Source organism: Triturus cristatus, chromosome 9 (genome assembly GCF_964204655.1).
Source record: "Triturus cristatus chromosome 9, aTriCri1.1, whole genome shotgun sequence".
Lineage (NCBI taxonomy): Eukaryota > Metazoa > Chordata > Amphibia > Caudata > Salamandridae > Triturus > Triturus cristatus.
In genome coordinates, this window is record NC_140592.1 from 40,372,642 (window position 1) to 40,394,388 (window position 21,747).

Below are 21,747 nucleotides of genomic sequence, written 5' to 3' on the forward strand. Positions count from 1 at the left end.
CTGATACTGCCTTACTGCTCGACCAAGCTACCACTTTAGAGAGTAAGGTTATATCTAACTTTAGCCTCTGTCAAACCCTGGGGGACTGTGGACTCTGTACACCCTGTACCTATTAAGGGACAGTATATACAGAGCTACTTTCTCACACCATCTGTTCATGATTTAAGATTCTGCATGATTCTTAAGTGGAACTTTATATGAATTGATCTATATTCTTGTTTTTAAAATGGTCTTTCTGTCTTTGTTTACTCTAAATATCAGTCAGGTGTCATTACAACAGAATGTTGGCGGTGTTGATGTTCCATACTTTGTTGCTAAATCTTCCCAGTTGCTCAAGCCTTGAAGTCTGGGTCTGCTGTTTGTGGAGCCTAAGATAAGAGTTACAACACACACCAATGTCCTCCGTCACAGATGTAATCACTGGAAGTAGGGTTGCGGGAGTGATGCACCACCCCCAACATAAACATGTTAGAGTTCAGAAGGTGAATGAGTAATTAAGATGCTTTTCATCTTGACACATTTACTGTGCTTCAAAAATAGGTCAAATGTCAGGCTATATTTTATGACATAAATTGCTGCTAATTTATTTAAGATGGATATTGGCATTTACTTTTCTTGCAAAGTGAGAAGATTTTGTAAAGTGACCTATGTGACAATCTTGCTGGGGTACAGTAACTGAAAGAAATGTCTGTTGGGTGGCATTCTTTTTCTCACAAATAATGAAATGTAAATACCTGCAAATTAAATATACACATATTTAAGAATACATATTGAGTTGAGAAAGCACAAATGAGTAAACATTTTTTGTAATTCTGCCGTGTGATGGAAGCAAAGATTTGAATGAAAACAAATCATCACACTTACTGATGGGAAAATGAAATATTTGCTGAATTCTGATTGCCACAGATTGTTAGCGCAATATGTACTTTTGTGAGGAAAACTGTACTGCTGTGCACATTTTGTGGCTATTTCAATGGAAAATGTTTTTGTCTATAAATGACAGTGCACTATCACACTATGCTTAAGTAAAATATTTGCTACAGTGTGCTCAAAAATGCGCCACCAGCTATACACTACGCCCTTATAAAGCTCTTGCTGAATAAATGTGCTACACTTGTTTATGTAAAGCTTTAATCCTTCACAACACCAATGACTTCCTTGATCTAAGATAAATGGCAGCACCCCATTCTGAAATTTGTTCCACCACCATTGATCACGGGTTGAGCTGAGAATGTGACAGTCATGTTACCACCATGAGTCAGGCTGAGGCACTGTTAATTTCATGGCAGTGAGTGCTGCCCCTGTCAGCCTGAGGAAAGCCTCAATTTCATGGCAGTGAGCGCGTGCCCCAGATCATATTCGGTTAAGGTGAACATATTTACTGACAGTCACGTGACTATCAAGAGAGGAAAGTTTTCTTCTTCTTTGCCCTCCCCCTGCGTTACTAAACAAGCCTCTAGGCGCGGGTATGCACCGCCCAGCGTGATGACATCAGGGAGGCACGCACTGAAATCTTTATATACCGGCGACGCGGGAGCTTGTGGCCTCTAAAAGCGGGCTGCACGTGGCTGTGTGTACAACCTCGGGCACCTGCTCTGACAGTTGGCCGTGCGCGCGCCGCAAGGAGTCCGTTTGCGTCAGGCGCGCGAGCCGGCAAGGGCCAGACAGCTGCAGGCGGCGGGAGCGCGCCGTGCGCGTGCGGGGGTCGTCCAACAGGCTCTAGTCAAGGGCGCGCGCGCGCCGCCGGTCCTTTCCCTCTGCACCCTCCACACCATCCCGCACCCCGCTCCCACCCCGGCCATGGCGGACTACCTCATCAGCGGGGGCACCTGCTACGTGCCCGACGACGGGCTGAGCGCCCAGCAGCTCTTCAACGGCGGGGACGGGCTGACCTACAAGTGAGTGAGAGACTGAGCCGGGGGGTGGCCAACAAGGGCCCAACAAGGAGGAGGGGGGCTGTTGTCACCTGCCGTACTTACTTCACCTGAGTGATCTGTGTTTTCTGCCAAGGCCAGCAACGGAGCTGCAAAAATGGCCCAAATCCGTTGTTATATCGCCTCTGAGACCGCAGCTTAAATGAAACCTCCCCTACAAACCGGTGTAAGAGTCTCTTAAATGTTCTGTAGTGCTTGTTGGAGCAGACAGAGGTAGAATGTCTGTGTTAAAGAATAATATTGATAACTTTACATAAACTCGTTAAACTGCGAGCACTTGGCCTTCCTAGAGTCACAAAACACGCACTTAGTGTTTTCTGTGGTAAAGCTGACATTGGTAAGTGGGAAGGCGCTTGAGGGAGAAGCTGGTTTACAAGTTAGCTAGGAGTGCCCCACGAAAATGTCAATGATGGTGTGAGGGGGTGTCCCACATGCTAGTGCCACAAGTGGCCCTGAGCCCTCCAGGTGAGTTGGCGGCTTCCAACAAGTGAGGTCCCATAGGTCTACACATCAGGGTCTAAAATACAAGGAACCTTTGGAGTGAGGGGACCTAAGAAGTGAGTGGGAAGGGCAACCTTGGCTGAGTTTGTGCGATCTCATGCAGGGTTTAGTGGGCATGTTGCCCAACAAGTTTAGTGCTTTTATCCCATCGGCATTTCCCAGTGAGCTGGAGCCCCAAGAGCCTGGGGTTGAAGGGTCGGGGATGCTCCTGTTGCCCCTGTTCCCTGGCTCCCCGAGGTTGATTGGAGCAGGCAGAGGGAGGCTTCAAGAGAAAGAGAATAAGTGGGGTGGCTAGAGGGTAAGCAATCGGAGATGGAGAAGAGAGTGAGAATGGAGAGAGACTACACAAGACGAAGGGAATGGGGCTGGCTTAAGCATTTTTGGCAGGGACACTTGTGGTTACATACAGTCCAGCCCTGAATAAGTAATGGACATACCTGAAATCAGTCAACCAACCAGTTAGTCTTCTCTCTTGAAAATGTGAGGATCCAAGGTAATGTGTAGACTCGATGCAATAGGAACGTTCTCCAACGAGGACAATCGCACTCTCCCGGCACTCCTGAGATGGTGTGTTAATGAGAAGTCTTTCGATCAGACAGTTTTTTTCAAATTCTTTTATTCTTAATTTTTGCTTAAATCGTCTGTATTCAATTCAGCAATAATGTTCCCATCATATTATGCTTTGCATAAGTCTTCACATAATAATATTGATATAAAATCCCGATGCCTTTTTGAATTTTTATTTTTTATTTTATTCTCATAAGTGGAAAAGAAGCATTGCTGGTTACACTTAGCAATATTCATTGTCATGTTACATTAATTACAGGGTATTTAAACAGGTAGTACATTGTGCACAGTTGCCTTATTTTGTACCGTAAACTTCACTCATCTAAGTGTCTGGACCCTCGCACTTGGGCGTGTATGTGGCACTCTAATTGTTCCTGTGGGCTAGCAGCTCAAATCTGGGTCTGATTCCTCAGCCGGGGGGGGGGGCGGGAAGGGTGGGGCACAGATATTGCAGCAGAAAGAATTCCACTTGCCCCACACCCGCTCTCACTTTTTGGGACCCCCTCTGTGTGTAAAGACTGCCTTTTCGGTCACCATTGCTCTATCCATGTCATGGCACCAGTGCTGTTGTAGGGGGGCAGTGGACGCGCCCCAATGTTGTGCGATATTACGTTTAGCTAGCGTAATCCCAAGGGTCGCCCAGTTCTGTGCTGCGAGGTTAAGGTCTGTTGGCTCCTATATATTGAGAAGGCACCTTCTTGGCTCAGGGTGAAGCCACACACCCGAGTAATTGTCTCCCAAGACTGCCTCATAATAGTATGCTATGATGGGGCAATCCCATAGTGTGTGGTAAAACGTGCCCTGTGTCCCGCAGGCAGAGAGGTGTCTCAGCCTAACCGATTTTATGGAGCATGGTTCTAGTGTATTATGTCCTGTTTAGGATCTTTAATTGCACTAATTGTAGTCGGGACGGAATTGCCACCTCTCGAGGGGATGCCAAGGCTTCTTGCCAGTCCTGGTCGTCCATGTCTCCCAGTTCAGTCTGCCATTTGTCTCGTAGGGTGTGCGTGGGATCTTTCTGATTATTGATTAGTTTACGATAGGTGAGAGAAATGGCTTTTTTAGAGAGATGGTCTGTAAGGAGGCGGTCCTCAAGTGGCGATGATTCGGGGAGAGCGGTGCCTCTTGGTATGGCCCTTGAGTGCGTGCTTAATTTGTGTATAGCGAAACTGTTCTGAGTTTGCCATATGATACATTGTTTGCAGTTGGTCAAACATCACTACATCTCCCTTCTTCCAGAGGTCCCCAATTTTCGAGATGACAATAAGGTCCCATTGTGCAAAACCTTTACTGTAGCGGAGCATACCCAGTTTTGGCATGTCCCACAATGGTGTGAGTTGAGTGAGGACTCCCTCCCAGCCGAGCGCTCGCTGCGCAGCAAACCATATATATATTGGGTGTGCAGTGGGGCCGATCCACGGTTCTTTCTTATTCTTGTTGTAAAGCGCCACCAGGGGTCCATCAGGCCCCAAGAGTGTCTGTCTAGCCGGAGGGCTGGTTCCTCCTGCGGGGCATGCAGCCAGTGGTTTACTACTATAAGTTGTGAAGCCCAGTAGTACAGTTGTATACTGATCAGGGCGATTCCACCATTGTACCAGCTCCTAGTGAGTTTAGATAGGGCTATGTGGGGGGGGGGGGAAGGGGGGTTTCCACCCCAGAGGAGCTTCTCCGCTCAGCCTCGATGGCTTTGAAATAGGAGCTTGGGACTGGGCTAGGTGTATTTTGTATGGTGTAAAGGAACCGCAGGAGAGCCATCATCTTGAACAAGGCTGCACGGCCCAGGAGGGTCAGGGGTAGTGTATGCCAATGTTTTACATCGTTTTTAAGTCTCAGGAGAGGGGGCACGAGATTTCGCTCATAGAATTGTGTGGTCAGGTGTAATATTGATGCCCAGGTATTTAAAACAGTCTTTCCCAAGTTGTATCGTTACTCCCCTGGGTAGGCGGAGGGGGGGGGGGGGACCGTGGAGGCCAAATAAAACCGATTTCGTCCAGTTTATCATGTAGCCTGAGTATCTGCCATATGGATGCATTTAATCTTTGTGCAATGTATAGACTCGCCATAGGGCAGGCGAGATGACGTTTGTTAATTTCTTGCTCTTGAGTCTACCATTCTATTGGGCATTGCCGCTACAAATAGAAGTGCTGGAGGACCCCTCCTTCCTCTCTAAAAGTTGCAACATTGTTTATGGAGAATGAACAATATAGGGGCCTATCAAACATTTTTCTTCTGTCAGGTTGTGTTTCTAAAGAAACACTGTTAAATACACCTTGTTTTAGTGAGCTGGCGTTCGTTATAAGGCAACATCCCCACTCCAGAAATTGTTCCAGCACCACTGAGGTGGGGTTGTTCCTACAATCTACTGTAGCTCCAAACTGCTGCAGGACCTCCCATGCATGGATCCTGCCTCATAAGAAGTACAGCAATCCTTGAGTAGAAAAAGGCCCCTAAAACCAAGTATCATTTCAAAGGTTGATTTTAGGAGCGGTTCAGCTGAAGAGACCACCAGGTACAGTGTATGCTACACCTGGCATCAGTCAATCAAGTTTAACGTTACATAGTTGCCTTTTTTGATAGCTGGGTTGCATGGCATTTGGCATCCACACAAACTCTTCTGTTGATTTAATGCAACAATGTCGAGTTCACTTTGGATTTACAAATATTTATGAATTATTTGCTTGTTTAATTTGTGTAGCGAGTGGTTACAAGCTGGGAGGAGCTAAACAAACGACAAATCGCTTTAAAGCACAACACTAATAAAACGCATCATGCAGAGTGCTATTGAAAATCCTGCTTTGGAATTCTAGAGGGGGAAACTGGTCCTCAAAATCATATGCATAGATGCAAAGTACATTAGTTGAAGAAGTGCTATACAAAATAAAACCTCACATAGCAAACCTACAACAGTTTGGAGTTTGCTTTTAGTTTTTGAAATGTGGGCAAGAAACTTATTCGGCGTGATTGTTTTTCTCACTAATTAATTCAGATTCAAGTCAGTAGCACCATTTGCTGATTTTACCCTGCAGCCTTTTACTCTACAATGAATTAATTGGCGGAGCTGGTGATGATTCTGGCATATCGTAGATGTTAATGTATCAAATTAATGTAGATCTCTGAGGTACCAGCGGTGTGTAGTACCTGGTCTTGCTACAGAGCCATTCTTACAAAACGTTTGGATATCATTTGAAATTCCCAGGGCCTCAATTAGAGTTCGGCTGGTGTCTCTTCTTCTGCTATTATGGCAAGTTTAATCCTTCTATCACATTGGGTGCTGGGGAAGTTGACTACATTGCATTCATGGATGTGAGACCTATAACTTGGGTATTGTTTTCTCTGTTGCCCATGACGAGTGGTGACATTTCATCCAACAGTGTGGACACTGAAATTGCATTCCCATGAGCTGTCTGTTCCCGATGGCCTGGTCTCACTAATATGCTGAATGTTCGAGGCGAGCTAGGCCCTCCAACCTATCCATGGGTTTTCTTTCATGGAGTTACTACACTTCTAGATCAGACTAGAGAGCTGATCATCGATCTTTTATGGCTAATGGAGTTTGGAGGCTTGACAGACCCGTTGGTTAAGTCACTTGGCTCAGGATGTCTCGTGACCTGCCAAACAAAGGCAGGCGATTCATATTTGGTTGACATTGCAAGGCCTAAGACAAATGGTTAGCAAGCTTGGATTTTTCAGTTTGATTTTCGCTGAAAATCGTAGACTTACCACAGTTTGATTCGTTCTGTGGTTTGTTTTGCTTGCCTGGGTTGATCCGTAAAATACTTTACTCCTACTAAATTGATCGTTTTACCAGTCACCTTTCTTATTAGCTTTGGTGGCACTTTTCCATTACTTGGAGGCAAGCATTACAACACAAGTTATGTGGACATGCTGTTTCATGAAGCTTCACTTGCGGTCCGGATCGGTTTGTGTACCTTCCAGAAGTACGTATTAATGCAAGAATGACACACTGTTCTGAGTTATGAACCCTAATACTCAACAGGAAATTGAAAGCTTTGTTTTTTCATTGTAGTAGCATAACCCAGTAAATCTTCTGCTACTTCCTTGTCGAACACCGACTGTGTGAACTGCGCTAATTAATCCTCATTATTGCCGAAGTGAGCAGTGTAGAGAGCCATATGATGGTCAGAAAATACATGGACTATAGCCGGAACACACGCAAGTCCAATATCTGGCTGCATCCCATGACTTTCTTGTGCACATCTAGGGGTGTTGAATTCTATGAAATATCTGCTTGTGCATGGGTCGGGATGCTTCATAAATTCACTTGTCCCTTGGTTAGAAATGTACTCCTTCCTGACAAAGTCAGAAGGAAAACGTGGGAAAAAAGGGGTTGTAGGTTAAGTGAGCTTGCAAGCGAATTAGATTTTGCGCATGCAAATATGCATATTTGCTCACGTGAAAATGCAGTTCACAAATTTTGCAAGAGTATGGTTTCTAGGCTTCTGTGAATTCTTGTGAATTTGTGAAAATAGTAAAGATGCACTGACGCAAGGACTTATACCATGGGTGCTCTTTTGTAACTCTCTTTAATAAATGGGCCTCTAATTACTTATCCAAGACCCATTGTCCTTGTTAAAATGTATAAATATATCAATAGTTAATTATTCAGTGACGGCATTCTGCTCTTTCACAAGAAGCACAACAGCTCACAAAGTAGTTTCCTTCATTGCCAGGGGCTTCTATGGCAACTTGTGCATTTTAAGACTAAAACATATTTGCCTTTAGCCAACTTTGTGTGATACATTGGTGAGGGCCCTGCAGCTCCTACAATAAAGTTTTACAAAAACTGTTGAAACAAAAAAACACATTGACAAACCAAAAGATGGGAATCTGCGCCAGACCCCTTGTCTTTGACAATGTGTTTATTTTCAGGTTTCCAATAATCTCGTTGAAACTGGGTGTACGCTAATTTTCCATTATTCTTTTTTTGAAACTCCTAACATGCATCAAACAAATTTGAATAATTCATCCCACAAAGAAATGTACCTAAAATGCAGTTTAGCTAAATGTTTTTCTTGTAGTTGCTATTTTTGTTACATTTTATTTTGCAATGAAAGAATCCTCAATATTGCTTTGAGGCTTCTGCATGTATTCCCATCTAATCAGACAGATTTCTGGGAGCTGGGTTGGGCCCGCTAGTCCAAAAGACAAATTAAACATGAATACTTGATGTCCTTGACCCCAAACAATGTCCTTTGTGTCAGGCGATAAGAGTTCGACTGTTTGCATCACTGTTGCTTGTCCATGGAATCAGTTTTCCTGCCTTGTTACCACATTATCGTCTCCTTTGGGAGTGCAAGATGTTTTACCACGGCCACACTGCAATATTCGTCCGTTTAGACACGAAAGAGGCTGTCCCTTAATATATGGTACTTCCGTGCTAGGTCCGTCCACGGCCTGCCCTTTGAAGACATTTTTTGTCTAGTACAATACCGCCTTCACTGAGCAGTCTGTCTTTTCGACCTCCAGTTCCACGCCTCTGTGTCCGTGGCAGTATAAGATTCCATTAAGGAACACAGATGCCACAATGTGGTGTTTCTATATTCAGTTAATAGGTGTCCTACTAATGTCAAAGCTAATGTTAGTGCCAAGCCTACTTTTTGCCAAGATCAGCCAATCGATCTTGCCCTTGTGTGCAGCAGTGGTCTTCTCGTCTTGTTTAAAAATAAAACTTATAGTATGTATTGTCTTTTCGCTCATCTCTCATCCCCATTAGAGTGCAAACTTTATTTTCAGCTTTGTATGATTGGGCCAAACCAAAGAGTGAACATTTTTCGGCTGTACATAGTCCTGAATGAACCTTTGTACCAATGTTGGTGTTAGATGGGAAAGTGTTTTCATGTTCTCCAAGAGGTCATTGCTTTGGATTGATGCAGAAAGCTGCGTCACCGCCCAGAAAGGTTATACTATTTATTCTCGAGTGGGGTCTGTTTTGTGACCGTAGAAGTGCATGCGTCAGGAAGGGGGGGGGGGGGGGGGGGGGCAAGGTCCCTCAAGTGTTCTCCCTTTGCTGTGTGTTCCCATATGTTTACACTGCAATTGTACGGACAGATCAACTTATAGGAAAGCAAGTATTGAGGCTGCTTGACTTAGTCTTGTTTAAAACTGCATTTATTTTGGTGAGAAATAATTCCATCATCTCTGCTTTTTCTTCACATAAAACTGGAAAGATGCGCATTTTGAGCTCTTGAGGATGTTCTGTACATAGTCACATTTGGTGGTAGACTGACCTTTGAACTGTTGCATACCTGGGTGTGGTGGCTTAGTGGACTAATGCGTCCACAGTAGTAGCCTGTGTTCGAACTCATGGTCACAGGTTCAAATCCCAGTGGGTCCACACAGCCTTCATTCTTCCGAGGTCAATAAAATGAGTACCATGTTAAAATTTGTTTTACTGATCTTGGCCTAGGAAAATATTATAATGATCCCCCTACAATTCAGGAGTTAACAAGAAAAGTCTTTCACGATCTTTGCTATAGTCATCTCGAAGACTTACGACTTAACTCGGAGATCATGAAACAAACGGTCAGACAGAGTCTAACAGTCCAGACCGTCTTTGGGATACAACCTTACCTGATGTACAACATTACTTCTTATGAGTTATACCTTCTTGTAAGGTTTAGATTGAATTGTTTCCATCGACTAGTCACTTTTCCATTGAGAAACAACTGGGCCAAAACAATTCCATTCTGCCCTTGTGACGGGAGTTCTTCCCAGTCCACAATTCACACTATCTTATTTTGTAAATATTACACAGATCAGCGGAAGAAACTATTAATCCCCCTTTTAAGACGCACGGGCTTCCGTACCTGTCGCCCGGCGTTATTGTTTTTACAGTCGCTTGAGGGGGAGGGGTTGGTCCATATTGTTTCTAATTTCCTACAATACATCATGCGCCATAGACAGAATCTAGGCTGACCTAACCCAGACCTGTTTTTATTTAAAGAAACTGTACCATTTTAATTGATGCTATACCCAGAGGTGTATGCTATAGTTTACATCTTGGAAAACTGCCATTATTGTGAATATCTACAATCAGACATGACCTTTAAACACAATGAATTTTAAATGTGTTTCTGAAAATGTATTTTAATGTGTATTTTTAAAAATTGTATCTTTTATGACTCTCTTTGGCGAGCCGAATAAAGAAATTTTTGATTGATTTTGAGTTGGGTAACAATAAACATCTGTTATTCAGCACCAAGATGCCCTTGGGTGAACATGCTTTACAAATTCACGTTATGTTACCCTGAGACAAAGAGCTTGGTGTATTAAAGTAAAGAATGCTTTGGCTTTGCTGGAGGCTCTCCCTCCTTTTTTCCAAATGCTAGTTTTTGAGCCTTACTGTTGCTTGGGCAGCGTCCTATAGCGGGATACCACACTCTTAGTATGAAGGGAATGTCGCTGATCATTCATGCATGGCAGTGCTGCCATGAACATTCTCCACTGTTTGAACACAGAAAGGCCCAAGACTGACAATGTGATGGGACCGGTGGACACAGGGTGGTCAGGGATGGCTGCCACTTCTCCTCACCATTGCGTTCCTAACATACCTTGTAACAATTGCATTTACTGCACCAGAAACCCCACAACTCATGGTGGTGGGTGCCATTGCCCCTCGCTAGTAGTGAGCCCTGAAAGAGCCTCCCGTTTATTGTTGCCTCAAAATGAAACCTGATGGATCGACTACCCAGGAAAGCATTGCACACCTGCATACTCTGCCCCAGAGAACACTGTATGGCGCAACGGCTACGTTTTTTTGCCATAATTTCCTTGTGCATTAAAGATAATGGGGTAACCCAGTAACCCTCAGAACCTGGGCATTTGTGATAAAGGCAAAAGATGGTTCTGTTGGGAATTGGTAAGCTTAGTTAAACATGCATTAAATGCTAAATCTCATTAAGTAAATATTCATTCACAGAGCAAAAAAAGGGAGTATACACACATGAACGAAAGGATTCAGAAATTAAATTAATTTTTACTCTATAATCAGTGTCCGGAAATTTTTCTCTCACAAAGGTGTGCATTTACAGGTCTAACCAACCATAATACAAATACAACATAGAACATTCAGTGCTTACATAGACTCATTAACATAAAATCACATTTGCCATATACACAAATAACAAAAATAACAAAAATAAAGTGATACAGACAAAGTCCAAAAATCAAGAGCATTAACCACAATTGGACATGATTTCCTAATTCTGATTGTGGAAGTGCGTGGACAATTTGGACAGAGCACGTCGACGTTTCGACCCTATATAGTAGTGCTGGGTTGTGTGCATCTAGAGCGGGTCTTCCTCAGGACAAAAAGTTGGGCTGGCTGCCTGGAGTCAGAGTGGTATAGGATTTTAATTTCCTTGTCTCTCATTAGAGTTCTCAGCCGACATCTGAATTAATCAGGGATTCTTCACAGTGAATTATTCAACTGGAAATGAGTGGTGCCGTCAAAACGATCGCCACTTAATAGTTTTCTCCGCACAGACGTCTGTATCCGTCTCACGCTCTGAGACGGATACAGACGTCTGTGCGGAGAAAACTATTAAGTGGCGATCGTTTTGACGGCACCACTCATTTCCAGTTGAATAATTCACTGTGAAGAATCCCTGATTAATTCAGATGTCGGCTGAGAACTCTAATGAGAGACAAGGAAATTAAAATCCTATACCACTCTGACTCCAGGCAGCCAGCCCAACTTTTTGTCCTGAGGAAGACCCGCTCTAGATGCACACAACCCAGCACTACTATATAGGGTCGAAACGTCGACGTGCTCTGTCCAAATTGTCCACGCACTTCCACAATCAGAATTAGGAAATCATGTCCAATTGTGGTTAATGCTCTTGATTTTTGGACTTTGTCTGTATCACTTTATTTTTGTTATTTTTGTTATTTGTGTATATGGCAAATGTGATTTTATGTTAATGAGTCTATGTAAGCACTGAATGTTCTATGTTGTATTTGTATTATGGTTGGTTAGACCTGTAAATGCACACCTTTGTGAGAGAAAAATTTCCGGACACTGATTATAGAGTAAAAATTAATTTAATTTCTGAATCCTTTCGTTCATGTGTGTATACTCCCTTTTTTTGCTCTGTGAATGAATATTTACTTAATGAGATTTAGCATTTAATGCATGTTTAACTAAGCTTACCAATTCCCAACAGAACCATAATTTCCTTGTGGCTAGTAACTACTGGTACTGCCACAGCTGCAATGCCCACTGTTGAAGGCTCTGCCAGATGCAGTTCTGCACGTCCCCTACTGACTGCAGCAAATTACATCAATATTTCTTTTGTACTTATCTCCCCAGGAATAATCAATATTTTCTTTTCATATTTATATTTGTTTGACACCGACAGACATTTAGGGAGCACCAACAAGTGTGGCTTCCTAGCATATAGACTCCACCTTGTCTCGGTGAAACCATCTAAGTATATTCTACGGGAGGTTTGAGACTCGCTTAATTTGTTGCGACATAATAATGGAAAGTTAGTGCAAAATTACATTGATTACGTTTATGTATGCAAAATGCCCTCTTACTCAAAAAAAAAATGACCCTAATGGTCCATTCAGGTGGAAATTCAAGTGAAAAAGGTTTTGAGTAGAAGTCCAGTCGCTCGCCTTCAAAATACTGCCGCTGTCATTCTAATTAAGTTTTGTGCCTAACAATTACATGCTGTGCGCTCAGGTAAAAATATACCTAAATTACGCTCACAAGGGGGCTTGGCCAAGATGGCGAACTGTTAGGACGTTCGGCTCCTCCGCTCCCGCTGGTGACCCCGTAAAGCACCGGCGTTTTGCGGAATATAGCAGGCAGACTCCTGTCGCAGGGAGCCCGCACAAAGAGACTGCAGCGGAGATGGTAGCTGGGCTGGGTGGCGGTAAAATCCCTTGCCCGCGACTGTGGAAACGCAGCGAAGGTGGGAGCGGCCCGGCTGAGTCGCAGCTCCGCCCAGGAGCAGCCCGACGCTGAGGTGGCCAGAGAATACCCCAATTCTCTCTCCACAGCGGCCTGTAAGAGGCGGAATGCGCCGCCAGACGGGCGGTGCCCTGGGAGCAGTAGACACCCCATCTGGGTAGAGGACCGGCACATCTCCAGGCCGCAAACAGAATGGAGTGAGACCCGCCATCTTGCGATGCAGCCTTGCAGCTGCGTATCGCCTGGAACCAACTGTCGGGTCGGCAGACGACGGTGCTCCGTCCACCAAGCCGTGGCTCAGGCAAGTGCACAACTGGGGGACAGCTAGTGCGAAGCACGTCCAGTGCTGGGAGGCAGGAAGAAGAGCAGTGATTCTCCCCTGAGGGCCCGAGAATTATGGCGGCAAGCGGAGCACTCCCAATGCAGCGCGACCAAGTTTGAATCTGCACCAACACACGGTCCTGTGAAAGCGCAGCACACAAAGAGCGAATAGGCCCTATGGCAGTGTAGCCTGCAGTGAAGCAGCGAGAGACCCGACCTCGGCGGCGCAGCCTAGTGGTGGGGCGGATCGGAGGGCCTGTTAACTGCCATCCCCTACCGCGATTCTACCAAATCCCCAGCCCAGGGTAGCAAGCTGCATTCGCCAGTCGGGGAGCGCAGCGGGGAGAGACGACCCACGCCCGGAAAACAACTTGCAGCGAATAGGCCTGGGACAGCACCGAAGGCAGCCTAGGGGTGCTGTGTAGCGGCTCAACTGAGGGCTCGATGGGAGCGCCGCACCACAGAGGAGGCGCAGTTAAGGAGGCCAGCCTCGTTAGGGGGAGACACCGCGCTGCACAGGGAGCAGACGGCTGCCCCCTTGCCCGGAGCACAGATACACCGGTCCCGGCCCACGCCCACTACCGGAGGCATCAAGATCTTTCGAGCCTTCCAGGTGCCGCGAGTCCAGAGCGAGGGGGGGGGAGGTTGGCAACGGGCGTGCCGAGGGAGGTCCCCTCCATACCTGCCCGCTGCGATTGCCCGAGTGACGCGTGGGAGTTCCAGGCACCTGGAGTCTGCTCGGGGCCTGTGAGGCGCAGCGGCGGGGCAGACTCGACGCATGGTACTTCAGAAAGGGGGCTACTAGAAGCCACTAGAATCCAGAGACATTGGGTCACAATCCGCCTCAATCCTACTAGCCCCGATCCGGTTGCCTGCAACCACGCACCATGTCCTCCTCTCGAGGACAGAAGGATAAAACCCTAAAAGAACTGTTTGCTAAAGCCCAGATTGTCGGTCAGGTGGACAACACCCCTGGGACTGCTGACTTGGCTTCACCAATGGGCAATGACGGCGAAGAACCCATTACTAAGGCCTTCCTGGAGTCCTTGTTTAAGTTGTTTAGTGAAGACCTGCAAACACTCAAGCGGGATCTCACGGTCTAAATCAAAGACGTCCGCAGGGAAATGGATGGCATTGGCGAGAGGGTTGCCGAGCTAGAGGAGAAGAGCGAGAGGGACACAGAGTTGTCTGCTCTTCAACAAGAGGTCGTCCGCATACACGACCAGCAGGTGAACTTAGTCTCATCTAGAGGACCTGGAGTTAACTGTGCGACAACATCAGGATCAGAGGGGTGAAGGCCAATGAGGAGGCAGATGACATTTTCTAATACACCAGAGCTCTTTAACCATGTCTTGGGCAACCCACCAGATGCTGAGCTTAAGATCGATAGGGCACACAGGGTGGGGCCCCCACGCCCTGCTACAGCCCCTCTCTGACATATTGGTCTGCGTTCAGGACTACCGAACCAAGGAAGAAATTCTTCAGAAAGCCCAACAGAAGCACCCCTTAACATTCCGCGGACAGCACCCAGTACTATACCAAGACCTAGCAGCCCTCACCCTGCAGAAGCGAAAAATCTTCAGACCGGTTACCTCGTACCTCCGTCAACGCAACATATCCTACAGCTGGGGTCACCCATTCCGCGTAATCTTCCGGATGGATGGCAAACTTTTCCAGCTTGGCTCCGGCTCCTTGTCGGAGGCCTGCCACCTGCTGGGTATCGATCCCCCGGCGGATAAGAGCAGAGATGACTGCTCCACTCCCCAGACAGTGGGCACGGGACTGAGCTGGATACAACAAAGACGACTCCGCTGGCCGCGGCGACCGGACCCTGCCGTAATCTCCGAGGGACGAAAATCAGTGCTGGAAACACTGACCACTGAACTGGCGAAAACGCAGCCTAGCTGAAACTAACTGTCCCACCGACTCCCTTTTAAAAAAATGTTTTTATATGCATCGCCTAACAGTGGGCCGCCGGCGGGGAATGCCCCCCGGTCACGTTTCCCCCATGGAGACTCTTACTCGTTCATCTGAGGATGACGGACTTCATAATGGTTACACTTTATTTTTTCCTTTTTATTTCTGCCCTAAGCAGAAGAGTTCTGTCTTGTTATTGGTTTGGGGTTATTTTTTAGAGGTTCTGGGGTCCCTTGTCCACCCTTTTGTATCAATAACTCAGTCTCATAACGATAGATCCTTTTGGCACCACAAATCGTTCCTTGCGATCAGAGATTGACGTCAGGCTCCCCCTGTGGCCCTCACCACCCCCACCTGACTGAATGGCTCCCTCCACACTTAAGATCCTTACCCTGAATGTGAGAGGGCTCAACAATCCCGTTAAACACAGGGCTGTTTTGTCCTGTCTCAAACACTAAAGCAGATATATGCCTCTTGCAGGAAACACATCTCTTACCCAAAGATTGTTAACGTCTCAAGTCTCGTAAATTCCCAACCCAACTGTTTTCCTCCTGTCCCACTAAAATGGCAGGAGTTGCTATATTGGTTGCTCAGGGGTTTCGAGGTAAGATCCTTCACAAGGAAGCTGAGATCCAAGGGAGACTACTTGCATATCGCTTCATCCTAGGAGGCCTCACATTCACTGTGGGCTCCGTGTATGCCCCCAATGAGGGACAAAAGTTTTTACACACTGCACTCACTGAGGCGACAGCCACGGCGGACCGACTGATCCTCCTTGGGGGAGACCTGAACTTGGTCTTTGATAATATATTAGACAGATCGTGCCAGCGCATGGGACCGACTGGGGCGCTATCGAGACCCCTGCCTCAAAGATTTATGGCGCTGTTTCCACCCCACTTCCAGGGAATACTCTCACTATTCTAATGCGCATAAAACGTACGCTAGACTGAATTTAACTAGGAGAAAGGTGGTATGAGTAATAGGACAGGCGCTGCCAGAAATATTCACTAAGATTGTGTTATCCTGCTTAGTACAGTGCTATAAGGAGGAGAGAACCACCAGCGTCTCCTAATCAGCAGCCTAGGCCGCAAACAATTAGCAACATAAGTCCCTAGCACACGTTGATTCTCAATGTTAATTAACACAGTAATTCAAAGGATACGAAATAAACATGAGACAACATATAAATCAGCAGCACAAATTGTATATCTTGAAGTCTTCACTCTTTAATTCATATGTAGGTTCCTTTGGTTGATCTTCTTGTGACTGTTTGTAAGCCCAAAGCCAACACGTGTTTCGTCGCTTCACGTTCAATTAACATGCAACTTTTTCAAGGCTAAGTAAAGAATAGACTACAGTCACTATCTCGGGACAGAATGGTACATAGTTATATACGCTATACGACATTCCAACCAAAATTATAGCAGTGACTGTGTACATAAGAACTTAAAGCTCATGGTATGTGAAAGCATCCATTGGTATGCCACATACTGCCGATAATGGTACAATACATGCCGCCACCATATCAGTCAAAATTGACTGTGTATACTGTGAAGATTAAATCCAACATATTCAATGGACTGATACAAGAGTTTTAAAGAGAGGTAGATTTCTGATATTTATAACCATTTGTCAAGGAAAAGAATCAAAATAAGACCTGGTGTATTGTGTCCGTTAGCATTTTATTATGTGGCTATTCACCCGTAAGTCTAGTTCTCCTATTGAAACCAATAACTCCAAATGTGCCATGCGTGCACCGTGACCAACATTCATTGAACTAATACTATGCAGAATAGTACCGACCTTAATTTTCTATTAAGGGACCGCTGTAAGTAAATCAAGAAGAGAGGAGAACTTGTGACTAATTCTCAGCCCCCTAAGGTATTCGGTAAATTAAGGTCCATAGTTATCACCAAAGAATAAGGGTACCTACTTTCAGTGTGGTGTTAATTCCGACCCACACTGACCTCTGGCGTGGTTAATCGCGGGCGGGCAGAATAATAAGATTCTTTCATGAGCGCAGTCTGTAAGACAACAATGGCCAAACTAAATTTAGATTTATAATAAAAACTAACGAAATGTATAAAAAAATATAATTCTGTAAACATAAGCCGATATAGGTATCCTATGAGTTTAGTATGTGCGGCCCCGTCATCATTAAGGAAGTTAGTTAGGTTAAAAAAAAAAATGCTCTGGAACAGACGTGATTACAAAATAGAAAAAGTGCAGAGTAATGAACTGACATTGTAGTGACACAAGATTGGTCAGAAACGAATGGGCAGAAACAAGCCAGCGTCTGTCATATAGTGGACGAAATAAATTCAGAGTTCTATGTAAAGTATCGTTTATCTAAGGCTATAGAAGTATTTATTATGAAAATTAGATGCCTGATAATGAGCGGACATAGTGGTGACCGGAAATGGGTCGATGACGAATGGGCAGAGAATTGTATGCGTTTATCATATCGTGGAAAAATAAAGTTTGAATGCTATGTAAGCTATTATTAGCTAGGGCTATTATGTTTAAAGCAGAATGCGTCCAGTGCACTCACAGATAAAGTCAGCTGTGTCTAATGGTAATCGCCCCCTCACGCCGTATTCCTAGAGTACGAGGAGGACGACACGTCATTTCCGTGTTTTTAAGCATAATTTAATATCACGTGACCGCGTGTATGCCACGTATGTGGTGCATTAAACTGATAATTTCTGCGCCATCTTAGGTCAGAAAACTACGCTACTGTTCCCAATAGGTTATGACCGGAAAATAGTACGTCCAGCAATGATACGAGGCATGAATGAAAACGTGAGTGTGACAAAGTAGAATTAACATAACTTCTGCCTCATCCAGACAGATAGTATGAAAATACCCGAGGTAATGTGTAAATATTTATCCCGCAACGGAGACTATACTGGCCTCAGCGTAGTAATGAGAATAACTATTGTTGTGCAAATATCCGGCTATATTAAGTGCAATGTACATATATCAGTGTCCACAAATAAGTGAAATTCATGTGAGTATTGAAATTCAATCTCGCCACAGAGAATATATGAATGACCCGAATTCTTGCATCAAACGTTACCTGGTGGTTTTGTTTTAAACTATTAATTCAATCCTACCTAACCGGATTCATTGCGGAAGATTATTGTATATCCGTGATTCACGTCCAAAAACGCCTGTTCCAAATATACAAGGTCTATAACGACGTGTGGAAATCAATAGAGATAGAACGTCAAAACCCTGCATACCAAAATCTTCTTCAAATCAATCATAGGGACATTAGGCCTAATTAGCATTATAAAGAATCCTAAATTGATATAACTAAGCATAGAAAGTAACAACAAGTATCTAGAATATATCTATCAACAAGACTAAAAGTGGGTGACAAATGAATTCTTGTGTATGTCTTATCTCAAATTGTTACAATATGTATTACGTCAGTAAAGTGTCCCCACTTGATAACAATTACATAGGTCAATAAATCTTTACTAATTCATCTTCATGATTGGAAACAGTTGGGTCGTCGGTAATAATGAATATAAACATCATATTTACAGAAAAATCCTAAGAGACAGTGTGTACAGAGTATAGGTTACAACAGGTGACTAATATATTTAATTAAGATGGTAACAAGTTTTCATCTTGATCCTAGAAAGTAATGTAGCTCCTGGTCAATATTCAGACCCAGCTCAGTGGTCTGCAATCTTAAGATCCAAGTCGCCTCATTTCTCCTTAATGTCAGTTCCCGGTTACCCCCCCCGAGGATGTCTAGGTGTTTCCTCAATACCATAAAACTTGAAGTCCTTGTTTCTACCTTGAAATTCACATTGGGAGATATGTGCAGCTATGGGGTACCGGACGTCACACTGTTTTACAGCCCTTACGTGTTCCCCCATTCTTTCTCTGAGTACGTATCGTACTCCCTACATATTTTTTCCCACATTTGCACTCAATTATATATACAACATATTTAGTGGTACAGTTTATATTCGTCTGAATATTGTAACGTTTGTCACCTGGTCCTACAAAATCCTTTTTGCCATTGTGTGCCCATTTGCACGCTACAGTGTCCACATCCATAGAATCCCATAGTTCTTATGGTTAACCAATCTTTGTTTTTTAGTGATGCGATAGCTGGGGCTCAATAGGTTAAGACAAATGCCCCTTCTGTATGAGATATCTGGTCTGCTTTTGATGTATTTGTTGAGACTATTGTCACCCCTAAGTATGTGCCAATGTGGGTTAAGGCTTTTCACTAGTACCTTAGACAACCGATTATGGTTAGTAACCAATATTATGGTGTCATTCTTATTTTTCTTTTTTTGATCAGAAGTTTGTTAATGTGTCACACCTTTTGATTTTGCTAATCCGTAATCTAGCAGAGTCGAGAGTTCGATTGTCAGATCCTCTCCTTTTGAATCTTTTCACCATATCATCTACATCTAGTCCTGGCTACAATTGCGTCTGGCTCTGATAAGTTCACCATAAGGGATGGCTCTGATTTGATGTGGGGGTGTGTGCGCTTAAAGCATGTAAAATAGAGTTGCATGCAGTGGCCTTTCTGTATAATCTACTCTGTAGCTTGCCATCTTTGATGTAGATTTCTGTGTCAAGAAGAGAGATCTTGTCTTTACTTTTCTCGTGAGTGAATCTGATATTCACGTTGTTACTATTGAGATGTAAAACAAATTCTTCTAATTTATTGTTATCCCCTGTCCATACCATTAGGCAATCGTCAATGTAACGCCCCCAGTATAAGATGGAGTCATTCCATCGGCTGCCCATGCTGCCCCAGATCCACACCTCCTCAAGCCAACCCTTGAACAGGTTCGCATAGGAAGGTGAAAATGTGGAGCCCAAACGTACGCTAGACTGGACTACTTGCTGACCTTGGCCCCCCTACATGGGCTTGCGACAACTGTAGAAATGGGTGTAGCTTTTTTTCAGACCATGCACCAGTACTTGCTACTTTCACTCTTCCCCCCCATGCAACGACCCACGCGACAATGGCGCCTTCGCGACCCTCTATTACACAGTCCAACAGTGGTAGACCAGTTTCAACGCACTATAAAAGACTATCTTTCCCACAATGATGACACGTCTCTAGCCACCCAATGGGCAGCGCAAAAAGCGGTCCTCCGTGGGGAAATACTGGCCATCTCGGTAGCAGAAAATGCAGACCGTGAGCGGAAGAGAGAAGACCTCCCCCAAAAAACAAGGGCGCTTTAACAGATGCACCAACGGACGGGGGGACCACGGGTTTGGTGCCAACTGAAGGCCGTGCGGCAACAGCTAGCGGCACTTGACCAAGACAGAGCAGAGTATGCAGCCCTCAGGCTGCGCCATGCTTACTACACCGGGGGTGACGGATGCGGCCGGCTCCTTGCCCACAAATTACGTGAGACCCGACAGACAAGGGGTCCAGGAGATCCGGGATGGGGGTGGTGGCCGGGTCACGGAGGACTCTGCAATCGCGGAGGTGTTTCGCGACTAATATGCCCGCTTGTATGCGAGCACGCCCTTGTCCTCTACAGACGGGCCGATTATCTTACAGCCACTGATCTGTCTACTCTGACCAAGGCCCAGGCTGATCTTTTGGACAGACATACGGAAAGAAGAGGTTAATGCAGCAATTTCTCGCCTTAAACCTGCTAAAGCCCCTGGACCAGACAGATTTTCGGCCGCCTTTTACAAAACCTTTTGCGCGCTAGTGGCCCCGATACTCACTAAACTTTTTAATTCATTCATTCACGGAACCCGGGGTGATCCTGGGCAACATGTTGGAAGCCTCCATAGTGGCCATTTGGAAACCGGGTAAAGGTAAGATGACATGGAGCTTATCGCCCCATATCTCTCCTTAACGTCGATATTAAGCTTTACACCGGGATTTTGGCCTTGCGCCTTATATGCCCGGCCTGAATGACCCAGATCAAGCAGGCTTTATCCCCCAATGTCATGAGGAAATATGAATTTTGTGATCAGTTATGTCCCCTATCGTAGACCCCAACGGCTCCATGTGCATGCTAGAAGTACATGTATGTTCCCTCCAGTTCCAGTTTTGAAGACGCAAATATATGTGCGTCCACCGTCAACATGTCCTCTTTCAGATCCGCCATGAATGGGTCAGATATTCCATTCCTAAGTATGAAAGGCCACCGACTTTATGTGGTTCACTTTCCACATTTTACAGATTCAGGCGAGTAGGCCCAGAATTCTGTCATCAAGCCTTTTCCTGCCTTCTGCCTCTGAAAGCTCCAGTCTGAGCCTACATCTGTATCCATGAACTTTGTCCTACTCCCTGCGCGGCTAACGGTGCCTGATCCAGCCTGTTGCCTGCCAAAAACTGTATTTCACCTTCAAGATTATCTACTCCGCTCCTCATCCGATGCATTCCGGTCTAGTAGTTTAGGTAAACATTCCTCCAGCTACCGTGCAAAGGGCCAGGCCTCGCTGTCCTCATGCAAGTAATTCATAGCCCCGTTACCATGGAATATTCCTACCCCCTCGCATCTCATGTAGACACTTAGACGCTTGTACACGCACTAACAGTCAGTATAGAATAGATTCTAT

General features: G+C 45.1%; 1 protein-coding gene across 2 annotated transcripts in view; it reads left to right on the top strand.

The window, feature by feature from the left end:
* The first annotated feature begins 1,505 nt into the window (after positions 1-1,505).
* The window catches only part of IMPDH2 (inosine monophosphate dehydrogenase 2), a 340,575-nt gene continuing 320,333 nt past the window's right edge, over positions 1,506-21,747 (top strand). Inside the window, exon 1 of one of the 2 annotated variants that reach the window (XM_085624345.1) lies at positions 1,506-1,898. In XM_085624345.1, coding sequence (XP_085480471.1) covers positions 1,801-1,898 — 98 coding nt within the window. In that variant the 5' untranslated portion in view covers positions 1,506-1,800. The remainder of the gene's footprint in view (positions 1,899-21,747) is intronic. The other variant, XM_085624344.1, reaches the window with a different exon arrangement.